Genomic DNA, 20,000 nt, shown 5'->3' with positions numbered 1-20,000 from the left:
GGACACCTTAAGGGTGATTAAAAACATAAAGATGGCCTAAATCAAAGGCTGCCCTCAGTCTCGTAACAATCTGCGAAAGAAAAAAAAAGGCAAGATTGACAGTGATGCTAGCTTCACTTCCCTGGCAAATATTGTTATTTGGCCACCGTGACACATGATGAATAAGGGCTATTAGAAAAATACCACAAAAATATTTGCGTAACAATTAGCGGGAAGGATTTACACGCTTTTAATTTGCAGGGAAAATACGCGGCCGGGGCTGGTGTGTTTACCCGGAGCAGTGTCATTAGAGGGCAGCCTGGACACTCCGTGGCTCAGACTTCCTTAAACAAACACCACCATGCTGGCACACTGGGTCCTCCACTATCCCACGAGCACCTGCAGGGTTTTTTTTTTCCTCTCTTTTTTTTCCTCTCTTTTTTTTTTTTTTTTTTTTACTAGATCCTGACTAGTTCCATATGTCTCGGTCACAGCACACCCGTGCCATGGGAGAGCAGAGACTGGGCTTGTGTTGATAGAAGCCGCTAAAGTGGCGTTGCACGGTCGGTTAAGTATATTCTCCTGTGATGGTCTATGATGGTCTGATGATGGTCTGATGATTGTCTGTGATGGTCTTGCGATGGCCATGATTGTGATTCATAATAATAATACCCTCACAAGAGCAGTGATGAAGAAAAACCACAGGCCTGCCAGAGAAATGAAGATCACACCTTACCAACAAAGCACAATGTTCAAAGGCAAATCAAAATGCACGGAAATGAGGCTTGCAATCTTCGCTCATAGATCCCCCTGTTCCTCTCTCCTTTTATTCTGTCACTGTAAATTACAGCTTGTTCTTTTCCTCTCTCACACACACACACACACACACACACACACACACACAGAGAAAAAAACAAGAAACGAAAAAGCCAGACAACCGACAGCCTTGGGGTATGTCCAAACGAAACATTCCCCGAGCCACAGCCATCAGCTGGTGATTCCCACAGCACGCAGCTCCCTTTTTGTAGGATTCATTTGAAGAAGCCATCGAGTCCCCCCACCACCACCGCCCCCACCCAACCCCACCCCCCACCGCCTACTCCCCCACACCTCTCCTGCTGTGCCCTAGCGCTTACACAAACACACCCGCCACCTCCATTCCTCTGCCACTCGGCATCCTGCTGCCTGCTGAGAGCTGTCAGTCACACACACACACACACACACACACACACACACACACACACACACACACAATGTGCAAACACACAGACATGCACACACACACACACAAGGCCTCAGGCGAGTCACAGAACAAATGCCACCTTTATGATGCCCACCGCTGCCATTGCTCAAAGCCCCCACATCCTTGTCCAAACCCATACCCTCTCTCCCACCCCACCCCACCCCACCCGACAACACCCCACCCTGCCCCCCTCCACCATCTCTTCTTCCTCCTCCTCCTCCTCCTCCTCCTCCTCCGCCTTCCTCTCAGAATCTGAGTAGGCTTCTATCAGGACAGACAGGAAGTGGGGGAGGGGTCCTCACATGGAAAACGTAAACTATGACCTCCATCATCGGGTGCACGACGAGAAGGTGCAGAGTGAATCTGATGTTGGGTTGCTTTGGGAACCGCGTCACAGACGCCTCATTGCAACTTATTAGGTGGTCGCATATTATGCTTTGTTGCACAAGGGAGACAAAATATCCTCTCTCTTTCTTTCTTTCTCTCTCTCTCTCTCACACACACTCTCTCGCTCTCTCACACACACGCACACACACAAATATTCAGCACTCTAGGATTTATTAAAATTGATGTGCGTAGAAATATGACTGTGCACGTCCGTGTCGGCCATCCGGGGTCCTGGCCAGAGATTGCTGTTTGGGTTGGCTGGCCCGGTCTATCTGTTCTGATTCTGTGATGCACAGCCTGAAACCTGAACCCACAGGAAGTGGTCCTGCGGGCCGTCTTGTCAGCGCAGACAAATTATTCCTCAAAGGGAAGAAAAAAACTATAAAGACTGTTTTTCTTTTCTTTTTCACCACTCTTTTTTTGGAAGGGGTGGTTAAGACTGCACGTCAGAGTGCAACAGCACACTGACTTGACTCAACCTTTTTCTTCACAGAAAGCAGTGACTATTGAATATTATTTATGTATCCCAAAAGTGTACAAAATAGACTGTTCTGTTATTAAACCATCCATTTTGTGGCATTTAGTTTCATATATTCAGACAATTAATAAAGAATCGCCATGATGTGCCGTTATGACTTATGGACTTGGGAAGACCACATCCTTCAAACTTACCCACACATCAACATCAATCTGACACCCCAACATTAGATGTTTGGAAATGTACAAGAAAAAGCGTTTATAAATACAGTGTGTGCCACTATTAAAGTTCACAGTGCAGAGCTATAACCCCTTATTTAAGAGCACAGCTATATTTAAGAAGATTTCCTTTTCATTACAAAAAATCCTATTAGGAATGTTTCAGCTTGTGGGAGATAAACTCAACTGAATGTCCTGAGATCATTGTTGATTCAGGGCAGCATAGAAAAACTGATGAACCATCCCCTGTGTCTTGTGGCATGAAAAGAACAGAAGAAAAAGATCTAAGCTCTGAAAACTTCAATAATCTCCTCTTCTGCTTGTGTGTTTTTTAAACTGTTAGAAAGAGGTGGCTGTCTGCTGTGTCTCATGAGTAGTATGTGCGATGCAAAAAGAAGAAGAAGAAGAAAAAGAAGAAGAAGAAGACAAAGACGAAGAAGAAGAAGAAGCAGAAGAAGAACCCCACAAACCTTTGGAAAAACTACATTTCTATGACTAAAAGCCAGATTAGTGATATTTTTGTCATTTATTTGTTCATTTAGAACAACAATAAGAGTACAATAACATGTCTGTGAACAAAATAAATCTACAATTGGTAACATTGTGCTTTGCGCCTTCAGTAGCACACGCAAGGTAACGACCGTCATAAAAGTCAACAGCAACCAAAAGAAAGGTAGGGAAAAGCAATAGAGAATGCTGCCTCAAGGTGTCCGGCCTCAGGTGCAAAGCAAGTAGCAGAAGGCCAAACCAAGTACAGTATGAAGAATCGGACAGTCCATGGCGCATGGGCACACAAAGACCAGCTTCACCATCTTTTCAGTGGCATACAGAATGATGGTGAAGGACGCTGTGGATACCACAGGGTTCTTGCTAAGCAGACTGATCTGAGGTCAGTGTTGAGCTCCATCTCTCACAGATGACGATAAATAAGATAATACAACCAAGAAAAAAAACGCTTTTAAAGAGAGGGGTTGTATTGACTTATTGGTCAAAGTGTAGCACAAAGCCCTCACTTAACTCTCTCTGTTGTGTGTTAGTGTGAGTGTGTGTGATAGATATAGAGAGGGGGTAGAGACAGAGAGAGAGAGAGCAGGGGTATAAGTACTGTTAAAAATAAAGATTGCTAAAAATGTATAATCTAAACATCTGTGTAATCTAAGGAGCCATTTTAGAGGGGACTGTATACAGCTGAACCCTCATGACTGATGGTTTTTAATCACTGGTTATTTCCTGGACCAATCAAACTGCTCCTAAACAAGGCAAGCCAAAGAAACACACAAAACAGGTCACCAAAGTCAAAATCAGTTACCTGTAACTGCTTCATAAGTTAGCAGAATGGTGACCAAAAATCAAGATCTAAATAATCTAATTCATTCTCAAATTTGGCTAGACAAATGTCAGTTTTTTTTTCTGATTATATTTGATGAGAAGTAGTAGTTTCCAAAACCAAAAAAACAAAGCAGCATAAATGAAAAACACTGACGAGCCATAAAGCTCAAAATCCCTGCACCAGTTTCACAAACTGACACTGCAAGACAGTTCCAAAGAGGAACTCCAACAACAAGGTGGCAAGAACTAAAAGGTAAGACATCAAACCAAAGACACTTCTTCAGAACCTCCTCAATCTTTCATCAGTTATGCCCAGTCAGCAATTGCATCATGAAAGTGAGTGAACCAGCTCCAGTTCTGCTTTAACTATTGTTCTTTATCATTCACATACCTCCCCTATGCTATATACCTACCCCACTCCCCCCCCCCTCTCTCTCTCTTCTCCTTCCTCACTTCCTGTTGTTTTTGTATCTCCTAGTGTGCACACCCTGGCCTCTTTAAGAAGCTGTTACCTGAGTTATTGAGCGGGCCATGAAAAGCTGCATGCAGATCCATGACTCTGCCTGAGGCTGTGCAGGCCCTCGGCGCTCCGGAAAGTTCTCCCGGAGGAGTTGTGGTATTCCTGCCTACTAAGTCCCTGGACCCCAACCTCCCCCTTTTCCGACTTTTTCTTTTCTTCCTTTTTTTGTTACCACACTAGAAATTCCATAAAAATAGTACTGGGATGAAAACCAGGCCTCATTTTTAAGCCCCCGATGAAAAGGATCTGGATTTGTTTGTGTGCATGTGTGTCCATCTGTGTGTGTGTGTATGTAGGTGAGAGAGACAGAGTGTGTGTGTGTGTGTGTGTGTGTGTGTGTAGGTGAGAGAGACAGAGCTTGTGTGTGTGTGTGTGTGTGTGTGTGTGTGTGTGTGTGAGTGTGTGCAATCATATCTTTTCTATAGCGAATCCTTGATTGAGGCAACTGCAGTCCTGCATTCCACTGCAAACTCATCTTTAAAGATATCAAGCCAGACAGCAGGACTTGGACTCATGAAGATAAGCAGCGACAGGCGAAACAGTACAATCTACTAGTCTACTCTTTTGATCTATCCAAAGATTTATAAATAGAAAAAACAAGGCAGAATTCACCTCATCAGTCAAACTACTACGAGCTCTGACTATGAATGAATACTTTTTTTTCAATGAATGGCTGCAATGCTACAGCTGTGCTCAACCCCTGCATGAGTCAGTGCATGAGGAACAGGAAAACCTTGGTTTGGATAAGGTCGGAGGCCAAGCGACCAAATTAACCGGTCTCAGCTTAAACATGCAGCAGACGCTGTGACAATATAAGCTAATCCTGAGGCCATTTCCCCGTATCTCCACATAGTTGGACCCTCGTCACCTTCTACCACTTCCAATTACCAGGGACAGGGTGACCCCCCTGCGCACCTCCCTTCCCTTCCTGCCCCAGGTCTGATTATGGGGCAGCGTCTATTGCCCCCTCTGCCACCCCTGGCACCCATCCCGTTAACCTCTCCTCTGGGTAATTGTTTGCAAAAGCTGGACCTTGTTGCCCCTCAGTGCCTGGAGGCATGACAGTGGGCAGCACTGGTTCTCTCTCTCCCTCTCTCATGCGCGTGTGCGCTTTTTTTCTGTATATCTCTCTTCCTCCCTCTCCATCTCTCTCTTTGTCTATCTCTCTTTCTCTTTTTCTATGTATCTCTCTTTCCCAGTGCGCTCTTTCTCTGTCTCACTCTCTCTCTATCTTTCTCTGTCTTTGTTTTGTTTATCTGTTCCTATCCCTCTACCTGTCTTTCGCTTCCTCCCTCTCTTCCTCCCTCTCTCCCCCTTTCCCTCCCTCTCCCTCTCTCTCTCTCTCTCTCTCCCTCTCTCTCTCCCTCTCCCTCTCTCTCTCTCCCTCTTTCTCTCTCTGACCCTGAAGGTAAACAGGGTCCCGGTGGCAGCCCTCATTAGAGCACAGCTCAGGGGCTTGTGGGCTGCTGGGGCTGCTGGGGTGCTGCTCCTATGACATGCACAGACAAACCCTGACCCCTGTGATTAAATATCGCCAGGCCTCATCTGCAAACATTTAGGCAGAGCCAGCACCAGCGCCCCTCTTCGTGACACCGGTTCACCCGGCCAGGCCTCGCCACGGCTCCTCAGCCGCCATCGCCGTGCCCTCACTACTTTAGGGTCGCGTGGAGGAATCAGGACCTTAGTGTTATCTGAGTATCTAGCACGCCATCTTAGAAAAACATGGCCCAGGAGGCATTAAACAAGCAACTGAGTTTCCCTCTTTATATTGCAGCATATATTAATATATATATGTATGTATGTATGTATGTATGTATGTATGTATGTGTATATGTATATGTACATGTATATGTACGTATATGTATATGGATATATATACGTATACGTATACATATCTAGGGTCATATATATGTATGTATGTATGTATGTATGTATGTATGTATGTATGTATATGTATACGTATACATATCTAGGGTTATATATGTATGTATGTATGTATGTATATGTATATGTATATTTATATGTATATGTATATGTGCGTGTGTGTAAGTGTGTGTGTGTGTATGGGTATACATGTGTGTAGAAAGACAAAAATGCATAGTTGGACTGAGTGCAGGTCACTTCAGGGTTCAGTTGCTCTAAAAAAGAAAGCTTCCAGAACTTTCAAAAGTTCAAGAACTTTTGGTTCCCCAAGGCTTGGTTATCCAATCTAACTCCAGCCCCTTTTAAATCCAGTTTCTCTTCACCATAAAATAAAATCACCTGATCACTTAAATACCACAATACCCCACAGTGTAGCTATAAAACACACTCGCTCGGCAACGAGGCCAAAAACCCTGACACCTTCAATGGAGAAACTGCAGCTGAAGCACCATTTCATTTGTCACACGCCTCTGATGAACAACTCCTCTCCTGAGGTTATCAAAGTACTCTCTGTTCCCCCTCTATGAAGAAAAGGCAATTTCTCACTCCCTCTACCTCCGACCTTTGAACTTTGACCTACCAGTTTTCCTGAGGGGGAAGTCATCCTTGCCATCTAGGCCGGTAGGTAGGGGGGATTTAAAGGTAGGGGGAGTCTCCCCCAGTGGAGGGGAGCTCTGGTCCACGGACATGTGCTGGGTGGCCCTGCAGGAAACAACAGAGGCATTCACTCATCAATTTCTTTTTTTTTTAACCTCCCTGCATGGTCGTCTTGTGTTTGCCAGAAAACGTTTATTTTCCTTTAAGACTTACATTATGGATGAGATTACAAAATGTACAGTTGACATGTGTGAACACTTTTAACTCTGGGTACTGATGCCTTTAGGAGTATATATAAACTCTGTATAGATGTTAAGCACTCATTTCCATAAAGCACTCACTCATCAATTTCTGTCCCCCTATCCCCCTCTCAGTCCTTTGACATGTTCTTCTTGTATTTTTCAGAAGAGGTTTCTGTGCTTTTACGACTTACATTATGGATGAGATTTCATCGCCACAAGGGGCTGCACAGTTTTTAGCATCGAAGGTTACAAAATGCACACCTGACATGTGTGGACACTTTTATCTATGGGTGCTGATGTCTTTATAAAAGTATGATTCGTAAAACTTTGCCACGGAACTTCTGCAAATTGCTCATCATCACTGAAAGAAATATAGTGTAAGCAGCAGCAGCAGCAGCAGCAGCAGCAGCGTGATGTTGCTTAAATGTTGAGTGACGTTATGTGACGTACATGTACCAGATCGCGGGCCGGTGGGCGGATGGGTGTCCAGTGCCGTTGGACAAAGGCTCCTTCGCCGATTTGCTCAACAGGAAGTCGTGAAGTTTCTGTCTGACCTCTGTGCTGGCCATAGCACCTGGAAGAGGAAGTGGGACAAAGCACTCATTTTATGAGACTGTATCTTTAAAGTGAGCTAAACCAGGACTGTTGCCCAAAAGCACTGCTGATTTAAGGCAAGGGTGATCTGAGAAAAAAAGTGTGTGATTTAATGATTACTGCAGCAATGTCCTCATCTGAGAATGTTTGGCCATGGGCTGTACGTCTGATCCTAAACAAACACTGATTGTGATTGTTTGATACGTGTGACAATTAATGGAGAGTGGGGTGTGTCATACAAGAAGACATTAATAAAGGCTGATCATTTTTATTGTGATTAATAAATTAAGTTTTATCTTCATTCCATAGATGCAAAAGAATGCACCGGTGTCTAAATATAACAGTTTGTGAGTTGCAACATGCCCAACTTGTGCCGTGGCAGTGTTGGAAATGGCAAAACACCGCCACCTTGTGGAACCATTTTAGAAGTGCAGTGCAAAACAGAAGCTTGCCACCTGCCACCTATGGCCCAGACATACACACGCACGCACGCACGCACGCGCACACACACACACACACACACACACACACACACACACACACACACACACACACACACACACACACACACACACACAAAACAATGTCATTACAGCAAAAAGCCAATGTCCTCAGGTGTTGCTACTGTATAATAGTGGTGGAAGGATTTGGCCAGAGTTCATAGCGGGCTATATTTCACCTGCTAAGTTCTATATTTAAACACTTGTTTACAAGTCTGGATGGCACGTGATGTCCTGGTCAAGATGTTGCTGGGTTACTATTTCTGAGTTGTGGGTTTACACATCACAAATTTGTGCTAATAGTTGCACGTGTTCCGAAGTGAAGTGCACGTGTTCTGTGTTACTCCGCAGGTCATGTATTCACTCTCCGAATTATTTAACTAATTTGTTATCTAGCAGATGCATTCATCACAGTAACTCATATTCCAGTGAATGCATTTTTCTTCTCTGTAGGACTTGGACCCTTGGTGTGGTCCCTCACGGAATAAGTGGCAGAGTGCAGTGGCAGAGTGCAGATCCAGAGGGTGCAAATCCTCCAGTGTTGTTTTCTCTACCCCTGCAATGAGCCAGCTGACTGCACTCATTAGTTCAGCCTCAGCAACCTAGCCAATTAAGATGCTTATCACTGAATACCAGGAAGGTTTTCACACCTTCTCTATATTCAGAGTCCTTAGGTACTTAGGGGGTACTTACATTTGCTTCATTAAGAGTTACATTACACTGTAGGTCCAATACAATTACAAGTCCTACCAAATCATCTTTTGTGTATGACACTGGGATTTGGTGTAGGGTTTGACTAGGTAACATGGACTGTGTATGTAGTACATGCAGATGTCGCAAATATTTAGCACCTAGCGCTCCTGTAGCTCAACTGGTAGAGCAAGGTGCTAACGACACCAACACCAAAGTCAAGGGTGCATTACCCAGGGTGCACCATCGACTGTATATAGTATAGCTGTATATACAGTCATTGGGGGGCACAAATTTGTATCTGTATTGTACTGTAAGTCACAATGTATAAAAGTGAAAGTATGAGATAAGAAGCAACTAATTAGTGTTGTCACATTTGTCATGAGGTAGGCATGCACTACAGGGGAGCGATAGAAATAAAGCTCCTACTCTCTCTGCTGCGCTCCTTCTTCCTGTGTTGATTGAGGAGGTGCTGCTGCTGATGATGATGCTGCTGCTCCCTCCTGTGGAGCTCCTGCTCCCGCTCCTCCTCGCGCTTCTCCTCCCTCTCGCGCTCCTCCTCTGCCTCCTGCCGGCGCTCCTCATCCAGCGCCTCCTGCTGCTGCCGCAGCGTCAGCAGAGCCTGTTGCAGCTGAGAGAGGGAGAGATGGAAGGATGGAGGGATGGAGGGAGATGGGGAGATGAAGAGATGGAGGGATGAAAGAGATGGGGAAATGGAGATATGGAGGGATTGGGAGAAATGGAGAGATGGAGGCATGGGGAGAAATGGAGAGATGGAGGGATGGAGAGAAAGGGAGAGATGGAGAGAGATGATGGTATGGGGGAGGCAGAGATAGAGAGATTGAGGAGTGAGGCAAAGAGAGAGGTGGAGTGAGAGAGATTTTTTTATTTTCATTTACATTTCATTTCGTCATTTAGCAGACGCTTTTATCCAAAGCGACTTACAAGGATGTATACACATTGTACATTTACACTGATGGCACACTGCACATCAGGAGCAATTAGGGGTTCAGTGTCTTGCTCAAGGACGCTTCGATAGGGAATCGAACTAGCAACCTTCTGATTACTAAACGACTTCTCTACCTCCTGTACCACTGCCGAGAGCTGTACCACTCCTGTACCACTGCCGAACTAGCAACCTTCTGATTACTAAACGACTTCTCTACCTCCTGTACCACTGCCGAGAGTGTGATACAAGAGAACAAAGTGACAGACAGAGAAACAGATAGCAGACATCAAGGGAAAGAAGGAAAAGAGATCCAGAGAAAGATAAGGGTAAGAATAGACATAAACAGCAGGGGTAGTACGAGTAAGATAAATACAAATGGTTTAACTTTAAATTTATACTTCAGATTGTTTCTTGTTTTTGTGGTGCGTCAACGTTTTGTAAGTCGCTTTGGACAAAAGCGTCTGCAGAATACCGTAACTATAACTACAGAACAATAACTGGTGGGGGTAGAAGGGACTAATAGAGACAAAAATAAGTCTGAGAATGTCTAAATGTCTAAATTGGGAATGAACATATTCACGTAACTGCTTACTGCCATTATGGATTTATTCTGCTCTACCAACCATTAGCAAGCCATGCTAAATGCAATGTGTTAGTCATGGACTGCTTATTGAAGCTGACATACTGCCTAACCAACCATACTTCAAGTGAACTGTGGATTCACTTCATATATTGATATGTTTAATCATTCATTCATCCTATTATTTATTCATGAGTTGATAGAGTGACATTAATGGTTTGCTCTAAAACACACCATGTGTGTGTACTCAGCTCAGTTGGTCGACTGATTGATTGAATGATTCATTTATGCATGCGTTCACTGTTTGATTTATACGTTCAATCACTCATCCACCCACCCGTCTATAAAAGGGATTGGTTCATTCAATGAGTCACTTTAATTCTTTAGTCATTCGTAACAGACTCACTGACTGCTTGATTGACACTTTGATTACTTAACAGCGTGGGCTGCATTTCCCAAAAGAAATGTTGCGCAATGACCATTGTTAAATTCTCATTATTTTGAACACTGTTTTTCCCTTAATTACTATGAACAATGATGCGTATGGTAAACGTATCCCTTATTGGTTAATTGAACATTCATTCTGTGGTAAGTTTGCTGTAAGAGTGAATATTGCATACAGTATGTACCTTTGATTATACCTAAACATCATGTTATATATCACACTGTTTCATAAAGATACATAGATATATATGTATATATAGATATATGTATGGATGTAGTTATACTGTTTTATATAGAAAACAGTACATCACAATACTACTTTTGGGAAACATACCCAGTTTGATTGAACGCTTATTCAGTTATCAATCTGTTTAAATGACTGACTGCTTGACTGATGCTTTGATTTTGTCATCAGTGATATGAAGTTGATTACACACTGCAGTGAGATCTGTCAGTTTAAGTTGCAGACGGACAGACGGACAGACGCGTCGACCGTGCGTGCTCCCTCGCGCTCCCCCTACCTTGATGTGCTCCTGCAGCTGGGCCTGGTGTTGGCGCAGCAGGTTCTGGTGCTGCTTGTGGAACTCGGAGATGAGCAGCTGCTTCTGGATGTACTGCTGCCTCTGGATGAGCAGCAGCTCCCTCTGCAGCTCCTGCTCCCACTCCTCCGGCTCCGGGTCCCGCTCCCAGCTGCGCATCTCCGCCTCCTCCACGCTCCCATTGCTGCTGCTGCTGCCGCTGCTGGCACCGCTGGCGCTGCCGTTACTGCCGCCGCCGCCGGTGCTGCCTGTGCCGACGGCACCCATGGCTCCACTGCTGCTGCTCACCGCGGCAGCTGCGGCTAAGAGCTCTGCACTCATGCCTGCGACAGGAGAGAGAGAGGACGGAGAGAAGTGTTAAGGGTTGGGTAAGGAGGTGTGGAGAGGATGGAGTGAAGTAGTAGAGGAGCAGATAGAGACACAGAAAGAAGGGAATCTTTTTTTCCCTCATCTTTTCTCTAAACAGTCCTCAATGCCAAACAACAAAAATGAGTGCCATGATTTTTTGTTTAATGTACTAGGTCGTTTGTGCATGCAGTTTCATTTAAGAGATGTGGAAACAAGGAACAAAGAAAAGCTAAGAAATGGGATACCTTTCCACCATCCCTGGGTTGCTTCTTTTACTAGTCTGCCTGTCTACCATGAACTACTTTGGTAGCAAAAACATAGCAGATTTAAAGGTCAGTTATTCTGTAATGGTATTCTAGCACACACAATACTGACTCCAAGTTGAAAGCCCTTGTTTATGCCCCATATAGTGACTTCTCATAAACCCCTATGAATAACCTGTTATAAATACACATCATAGGCTGTTTATCAGTGGCATACCTGTCAACACCACCTCCACTGTGAAAAGTATGTGGCACCTCATTTGCAAATAAATAGTGTACCGACTAAGCTAACACGATTTCACTATGCACCACCATTTGCTGTTGATAATTCACCAGTGCTGAGACTTCTCCTGAACCAAGTTTTTGAAAATACACTTACGTAAAACAGTTCACGTATTAGCCCAGTGGTATTTCCACACACCGCTGATTGCCACCATAGTTTAGGCAACCCACATTATTAGGATTTGCGAACACTTTCTTTCGACAGTTGAGCAGTTATTGCATTTCACAGAAAGGCCCTTCATCAGAGTCTTAACATATTACTCAGTACGGCTATTTATACATTTCAACTGAAAATAGCCTGAAAAGTGCCACTTAACCATACTTCAAAAAAGAAAAAAAAACACTGGCTAATCTTTTTGGTCGTGTCACATGATTCTCTTTCCAGATCCCTGATCCCTGCAGTGTTGAGAAAAGCCAAAAAAGGAACGCGTTTCAAAAATGTCAACATTCTCAATCACTTCTCATGAAAACTGATATCTGTTAAGGTTTTTTTTTTTTTTACCCTTCCTCTCTGGAAAAAAAAAAAGAGGGAACGGGTGCTTAATTTGAGGCTAAAAATACTCCCACCCCAACCTCCCTGAAAGCCAGGGATGAGCTTGAGATATTTCTCTCTGCCTGCAGCCACCTGCTGAGCGAAACATAGCAACGTGAAGATCGTCATGACACCTAGAAACAGAACTCTAATTTAAAGCCTCATTCTAAAGAAAGAGGCGTCACATGAGGGTCACGTTTAAAGACATAGTCGCCCCTATTTTTACATATGCGAACAAAATGCAAAAGGAAAGGGGGCTGGTTACTTCACTGATGCCGTGCACTTAACTTAAGAGACAGATTTGGCCTTCCTCCCCCATAAAAGCCCTGCTATAAAAAAGTCACAATAGCCACAATTTATAGAAGGCTAAAGTGGTGAAAATAAGGTCTGGTACCTGATTTAACACCATATGCATACCAACTAACCAAAGCACCTACAAGTCCACCAATATATAGTCGTCGTTTCCTGAAACTGAAACCCAGTTTATGCATATTGCTTAATACAGAGCTGATGTGACCTAGACATAGACATAGTCTTCTTGGTGCTCAAACGGTAGAGTAAAGTGCTATCAATCAACACCACCATGTGTTCAAGACCCAAGGAGCGCACAAACATGCATATCTGTAATGTACTGTAAATCCCTTTGAATAAAAGCATCTGCTTTTAAAGATCATAATAAATAATAGACCTGTTGCATATAGACTCAGACACATAGTAACTTATCTTGGTAATTGTAAGTGTTAAGGCTAAGTCTATGAACAGCATGGTTAAGGAACATGAATGCATTACAGAGTTCTCATTTAGATTTAGTGACTGACTGATAAATACTGTCATTTGACTCTATATTTGACTCTTAGAAAAGTGGCTATGACTCTGGAAGCATATTTTACACTCTGTGGTGTGAGACTAGTTATTTGTGCAGAGTTAAATTACAACTGTGAGCTGTACTGCGTGTGTGCGCCAGGCCCTCTGTTTGCGTGTGTGTGTGTGCTGCGCTAGCATAGCCGCGGGTGTGCCTGTGCCATCTAACTCGAAAGCTGGCACACCCAGCCAGGGGCGTCACAACAGGAGCTGGAAGGGGCCCCGAGGACTAGCGATTACGTTAGTCCACAGCAACGACAATTCCGTGAGAAGAACCTAATTAAAATCTATGATTTCGTGCAGGAGACTACAATAACATGTCCAGACACCCCTTATTGGGTTCCCATACTATTAGCTTGCTAGGAGCTTCGTCATTAGGCTACAGCGCAGCCACATCATGAATTGAAACAAAGATGTGACAGTGTGCAAAGCTTTAGCATTACGTAGCCTAGCCAAGGCGGTGGATTAAGAATTTCATAAAGATCTTACAAATAGGCCAATTGGTGAACTGTGCTGACATTGTTCTCTCCAAATCAATAGATATAAAATCTGTTTTCAACGCTAGCAGAAAAAGGATAACTATGTTCTTTTATCTGAAGGAGATTTTCTTAATGCATCTAAATAACTAGGCTTACATGTCTCCACAGATAGGCCTACGAAAGAAGGTAGGGTCAGTTTATCCTAGTCTGAAGTCCCAGTCTTACATTTTTCTACACATTTTTAATTATTACAATTAATATATAATTATATACTTACATATAATTACATACATACATATATTTGTATTTATTCTGTACTTTTAAAAATAAAAGGTTCGCTTGAACAGATACCCTTTGTAGATGTGGGAGTCAGGGGGAGGGTTAGGGGGTCTATTCTCAGACTTTGAGCAGTACTGAACTACACTATTGAAATGAATATGAAACAATAGACTAATGGACAGAAAGACTTCCTGTCACTTGAAACTTGAAAGTTCAGTGACAGATCATGGCAAACTAGCTAGCTAGAGATTTAATAAAAAAAATGCAAAGTTGTCAAATGAAATCTCTGAATCTGGACACGTTTTTTTTAAAGAGTCCATGCATTAAGCAAAAGGAACAGCCAACGGCTGTCAGAAAAGAGCCGTCTAGATTTGAGGCCATCTTATTAGTTGTATGGTTACCTTTGCTTATAGAAAATCTGATGTGATGTTGTTGCATGTTCAATGAAGTCCAGGTCTGACATCACTTTTATGCAACAGTTGTTCTATCCTTTTGAGGAAATCGTTGTAGCATTAAATGAAGAAATAATGGTGCAGCTTGCTTCTCCCTCAGCCTGCCGCTGCCACCTAATTTCTTGAAACTATCACATGTTGCTAAGCAACAGCAAACACAATCAGTAGCCTGCTACCAATACAATGCATGAAACTGATAGTAGGCAAATAATCAGAATCATTTTTTAATGAGATCTAAAAATAAATATAAAAAAACTGTTATGGTTGATCCACAGATCAGTTTTTGCTGTGGTTCTTATATCCCACAGGCACACCCAAATTAATATTTCTGTCTGTGCTACTGTGCGGTGGTGTGTGTGAAAATCAACCTCTGGATATGTGTGTGTGTCTGCCCCTGAGTGTGTGTATGTGCGCACCGTGTGTGAGTTTCAGTGCCTGGGCATATGTGTGTGTGTGTGTGTGTGTTTGTGTGTCTGTGTGTATTCATTCTGTGTGACTGTCAACCTCCAGGCGCTTGTGTGTCCTTTATCCCTGTGTGTGAGTGTGTATGTGTGTGCATTATGGTTATGTGTATGTGATATGAGTGTGTATACGTGTGTGTGTGTGTGTGTGTGTGTGTGTGTGTGTGCACGCGCATGTGCGCGTATGTGTTACAGCTTTGTATATTTAGTATCTCTGTGTTTGTGTGTGTGTGGCTGACACACATGGACTATAAGCAGCATCTCCCTGGAGCCGTTATGTAAAATAACTCCAGCCTCTCCTTACTCCAAGCAGCACAAACACACACACACACACACACACACACACACACACACACACACACACACACACACACACACACACACCATGACTCCCGCCACCTAGACTCCATAGGCCCCCGGCCCAGAATACACCACCCCTGAAGAGCCACGAGGACTGAAACAGAAACACAGCAGTCAGCCCAAATAAATGAGGCCCAGCATGTGATCCCTGCCCTGATCATAACAGAAACACCGAGGGGGGGGTTGGGGGCTGGGGGCTGGGGGCTGGGGGGGGTCAGATGGACCTGTGGGAGAGACAGGAAGGTGACTACGCATGCTCTCATGTGCTCTGAGAGTGGCTTTCTGGGAAAGGGTGCGCGGAGGGGAGTCCAAAATGCAATCTAGCGTGGTACTTTCTCTCTCTCTCTTTCTGGCACAGTTCAAGCACACCCACATTTCTCCAAGCGCTCTGTCTGGACAGCCAAAAATCGCTGGGCTGTCGGCGCTGTCAGATCAGGTTCGGTCAGCCGCCGTCTGTATTTGGCCGGCTTGCTTCATAACTTTTCTCAGCGCAGAAGAGGATGTATGTTAACCCTTAGTCAATCACGCATTATAGAATCTTCCCTTTCCCATGATGCAATGCGAGCGCTGTCCAACCCACCCAGTATCTTCCTCGAGCATACAATCAAACACACAAACACACACACACACACACACACATACACACAATCGCTCTCTCTCACACACACACACACATACAAACACGCATCCACTGACGCATATCTTTTCACATCTTAATGTGACAGATCTGCTTGGCTGCTCTGTGTTTTTGCAGGGGCGGAATGAACGAGCGAGTGAGTTGAGTGAGTGAGTGAGTGACTGGTGAAACAGATGAACAGAAAAGAAGAAAGTCTCTGAACGCTATAAATAAGCCCTTTCCGGTGCGCAGTTATATTAGGAGTTAACTCAGACGGAATGATAACCAAGGCTAATCTTAGCGCCCCTAATGCTTTAAGCCCAAAATAACGAGGCCCAAGAATAGAGCAGCTTCTCTTGCGCTCTGGGCCAATAACACTCGCCGGGCCACGTCCACAGAGCGGACTGGGGTACACGGTGCCGAACTCAGGGGGGGTAAACAGCCTGCCTCAGTCACGCATGTTTCCAGCCTGCGTTTACTGCCGCCGGATTAGACGGATTTAAATAAGGAAGGTCTCTCAATTTCACATGCAAAATAAAAAAACCCTAACCCACAAACCACAAGCCACTGCTTCATCGAAGTCACCAAGCCGGTGAAAAACGCTGTGCATGAAACATTGTGCATAAATGTGCAGAAGCTGCAGCAACCGTAAACCAATTATAGTTTTTTATGTTTCACATTGTTTTCATTTTTAAAACAATGCAAAACAAACAATCACACACACACACACACACACACACGCACACACACACACACACACACACTCACGCACCCCACCCACTGGAGCAGCATTATGGTTTTGACAGATACTGAAACAGATACACAGATACCGTCTATGTGTTAATACAGCCACTCATCCTCTATTTCTGGAGGACTTCTGATCATTTCCTCTCAGAGGTCAGTAGGGGTTCCTCCTGTCTCAATGCGTTTGACTTGTGAAAAAGTAACCTTTAATGGGAAGCCTGCCACCCACCCACGAGCTGCTCTTTCGGTTAACCTTTCTCTTCTCGCCCCACACAATGTGACACATTCAGCGCCGGCCCGCTGCCGATGAGCGGAGAGAGAGAGAAGAGACTGAGTCATTTGTTAAAGTGGACGGGGTGAGTCACAATGCGCCGCGCACAGCAGGGAAGACCCAGTGTGACCGGCGACTGGCGACCAGCGTCGAAGAGCTCTGACTTGACGCTGCCCGTTGAGCTGTTTGCCTGAGGAGCGTCTTTCAGTCTTTCCGTACAGATTACACAATGAACTCAAAAACTAAAACAAAACTCCCATGTTTGACTCATTGGCTCCTTCTTGGTATTAACCTCAAAGAAAAAGCAAGTGACCTCATGTCCAACAACAGTAGGGACACTCCGGGATAACAACACATCTAGGCCCCTACGCCTTCTCTTATCCTCCTGCTCACAGGAATCAAGGCCGGCACCTATCCATCCTTCAACAGCCGAAAGGATCCCTGAAAACAATACAACTAGTCAAAGTTTAAAGGAACAAGTGCACTTTGTCGTACACTCGGGAGGCATGTAGCCATTTTCTCACACACTGATGTTATCTTTGGCTGTGCGTCAGGAAACATTTTACAGAGGTTAGAGCCATAAACAAAAGTTCCCCTGCCAAGATATTTGGAGGCCAGTGCAGTGTCAAGGTTTTCCTCCTTCTCTCTGAGTCTAGACTGGTGTTGAATGCTTTATGAAAGTAAAGAGAGAGAAAAAAAGGAAATGTGGATCAATTGCGTCACATTGAAGGATTGAAAGGGCTCTTTCCAAAGATTGATTGATTAGAGCACGAATGAACACACTTCTGTATCATTCTCTGGTGTCAGCTCAAGCGCGCTTAGAATAGAAGTGGCACTACAGTGAGATGTCATTAACTGAGAGGGATGGAGGGAGGGAGAGGGATGAGAAGGGAGAAATAAACTAGGAGAGAGAGAGAGAGAGAGTGAGAGTGTGAGATAGGGAGAACCAGAGGAAGAGATAAAGATGGAGAGAGTGGAAAGGAGGAAGAAGATCCTGCCTGATTGAGAGCATTGACTAAAAGGATGAGCACACTGCCCTAGTCTGCACTAATCCCTATTTATTCCCACTCAAAAAACAAACACAGCCTCCACACACTTCGTGGAGATGACCTATTTGAATTCAGAGACCATGGAAACACACACACACACACACACACACACACACACACAATGAAACCAACCTATGCCCCCTCCCAGCATATACACCTGAATCACACACTCATCTGCACAGGACAAGCCCCGTGTGTCACATTCACACAAACATCCGCTCTTCCAGTATTTTCCAGCGTTGCCATGATGTACTTGACAACAAAAAAATAATATCGTCAAAACATCAAAGACACAAAAGGCAGGAAGTGATTCAGCTTCCTCTTCCAAGCGTGCGTAGATCAACAAGCCCGTTACAGTCGTACCTGACCCTGCACTGCACACAACACTGTTGCGTTCTCGGTACTCTTCCCTAGGCTGCCGCTCTCCCTCACAGATGAAAGCAACAACAAAAACAACAGCAACAATGACAACACCTCTAACTAAAGCTTGAATGAATGAAGAGCAACAGGAGTTTGAGAGGAACAGGAAATGGCTGCAAATGGCAGACAGCAATGAAGAGAGAGAGAGAGAGAGAAAGAAAGAACACAGAGAGGAGGAGAAAGAGGAAGAAGTAGAACGATAGAAAGAGAAGAGACGTTATCTCTCATCACCGTTACCTGTGCCAATGACACTACTAGGCATGGTGTGCGCATCCAAGATCTTCCGCAGCCAGTCAGAGGGGATGCGCGACTCGCTCTCGTAAATGGTCTGCAGCATGCTTCACCGGGCGTCCGCTCACCCTCAGCCAACGCCGACAAGTCCAACCGGGCAAAGTCGACTCGTCAAGGGCTCGTCCCACTCTCCAACTCTTCACTCTTTTCCTTCTTTCTGTCTCTCTGACTTTTGTATCTTACACTCCCTCTCTTGCACAAATACACACCAACGCGTTCACAGGCTGGTTCTTCCCGAGACTCCGCGGGGAGGACGATGTATCCCAGTTTTATTTTCGCTCGCCGTAGATCCCAGTAGAGTTGTGCGCGGCTTAAGACAAGAGGAAATGCCTGCTGTGCAACCATGTGAGAAGCAGAGAGCTCTCTCTCTCTCTCTCTCTTTCTCTCTCTCTCTCTCTCTTGCCGTCTAACCCTTAGTGGTCTCCCTCGAGTGACAAGATAAGGAGCACTCCCACTTCTTTCCTCTGCATCCCTCTCTCTCTCTCTGTCTTTCACTCGTCACTCTTGCTCTGTCTTTCTCATCTAGCTCTCTCTCTCACTCACTCCCTTCCCCCTTTTGTGAATGTAATAGTTTTATGCTCTCTCTCTCTCTCTCTCTCTTTCAGAATTTCTCCACCTTCTCAACTGTTTTATGAATGCCGTAGTTTCTCTCTGTCCTTTTCCCCTCCCGTTTCTCTCTGTCTGTTTCTGTCTCATCTGTCAGTCTCCACTTCTATAGCCGGGGTCTGTCTCTTCCTCTGTGAATCATGTGAATCATTTCTGTCTTCTTCTCCTTTGTGAGTTCTCTTTCCCTCGCTCTCTCTCTCTCTCTCTCTCTCTCTCTCTCTCTCTCTCTCTCTCTCTCTCGCAAAGAGTGCTACTGGATGGATGGAGGCTCAGAGACTCATTAGCATATGAATGTGCTGCAGCCCTGCGCTCTCTCCCTCCCTCCCTCTCTCTCTCTTTCTCTCACCCTGCCTCTCTCTCCATCTCTCTCTCTCTCTCTCTACCCCCTCCCTCCCTCCCTCTCTCTCTGCCTCTCTCTCAGGTGACAGGAATAGCACCCGGGCCAGCCCAGCCCAGAAATAGCCCAGGCCAGAC

General features: G+C 44.7%; 1 protein-coding gene across 3 annotated transcripts in view; it reads right to left on the bottom strand.

The window, feature by feature from the left end:
- Window positions 1–20,000, bottom strand: part of LOC105903720 (histone deacetylase 9-B) — a 42,062-nt gene that overhangs the window by 14,774 nt on the left and 7,288 nt on the right. For 2 of the 3 annotated variants that reach the window (XM_031586507.2, XM_012831503.3), the window contains exons 3-6: window positions 11,195–11,535; window positions 9,130–9,331; window positions 7,367–7,490; window positions 6,658–6,779 (exon numbers count right to left, since the gene is read on the bottom strand). In XM_031586507.2, the coding sequence (XP_031442367.1) occupies window positions 6,658–6,779; window positions 7,367–7,490; window positions 9,130–9,331; window positions 11,195–11,535 (789 nt within the window). Of the gene's footprint in view, window positions 1–6,657; window positions 6,780–7,366; window positions 7,491–9,129; window positions 9,332–11,194; window positions 11,536–18,866; window positions 19,721–20,000 lie in introns of those variants that run through there. The other variant, XM_012831502.3, reaches the window with a different exon arrangement.

The sequence above is a fragment of the Clupea harengus genome, chromosome 19, assembly GCF_900700415.2.
Source record: "Clupea harengus chromosome 19, Ch_v2.0.2, whole genome shotgun sequence".
Classification (NCBI taxonomy): domain Eukaryota; kingdom Metazoa; phylum Chordata; class Actinopteri; order Clupeiformes; family Clupeidae; genus Clupea; species Clupea harengus.
The sequence above is the reverse complement of the archived record's forward strand: the minus strand, read 5'-3'. Positions and strand labels throughout refer to the sequence as shown.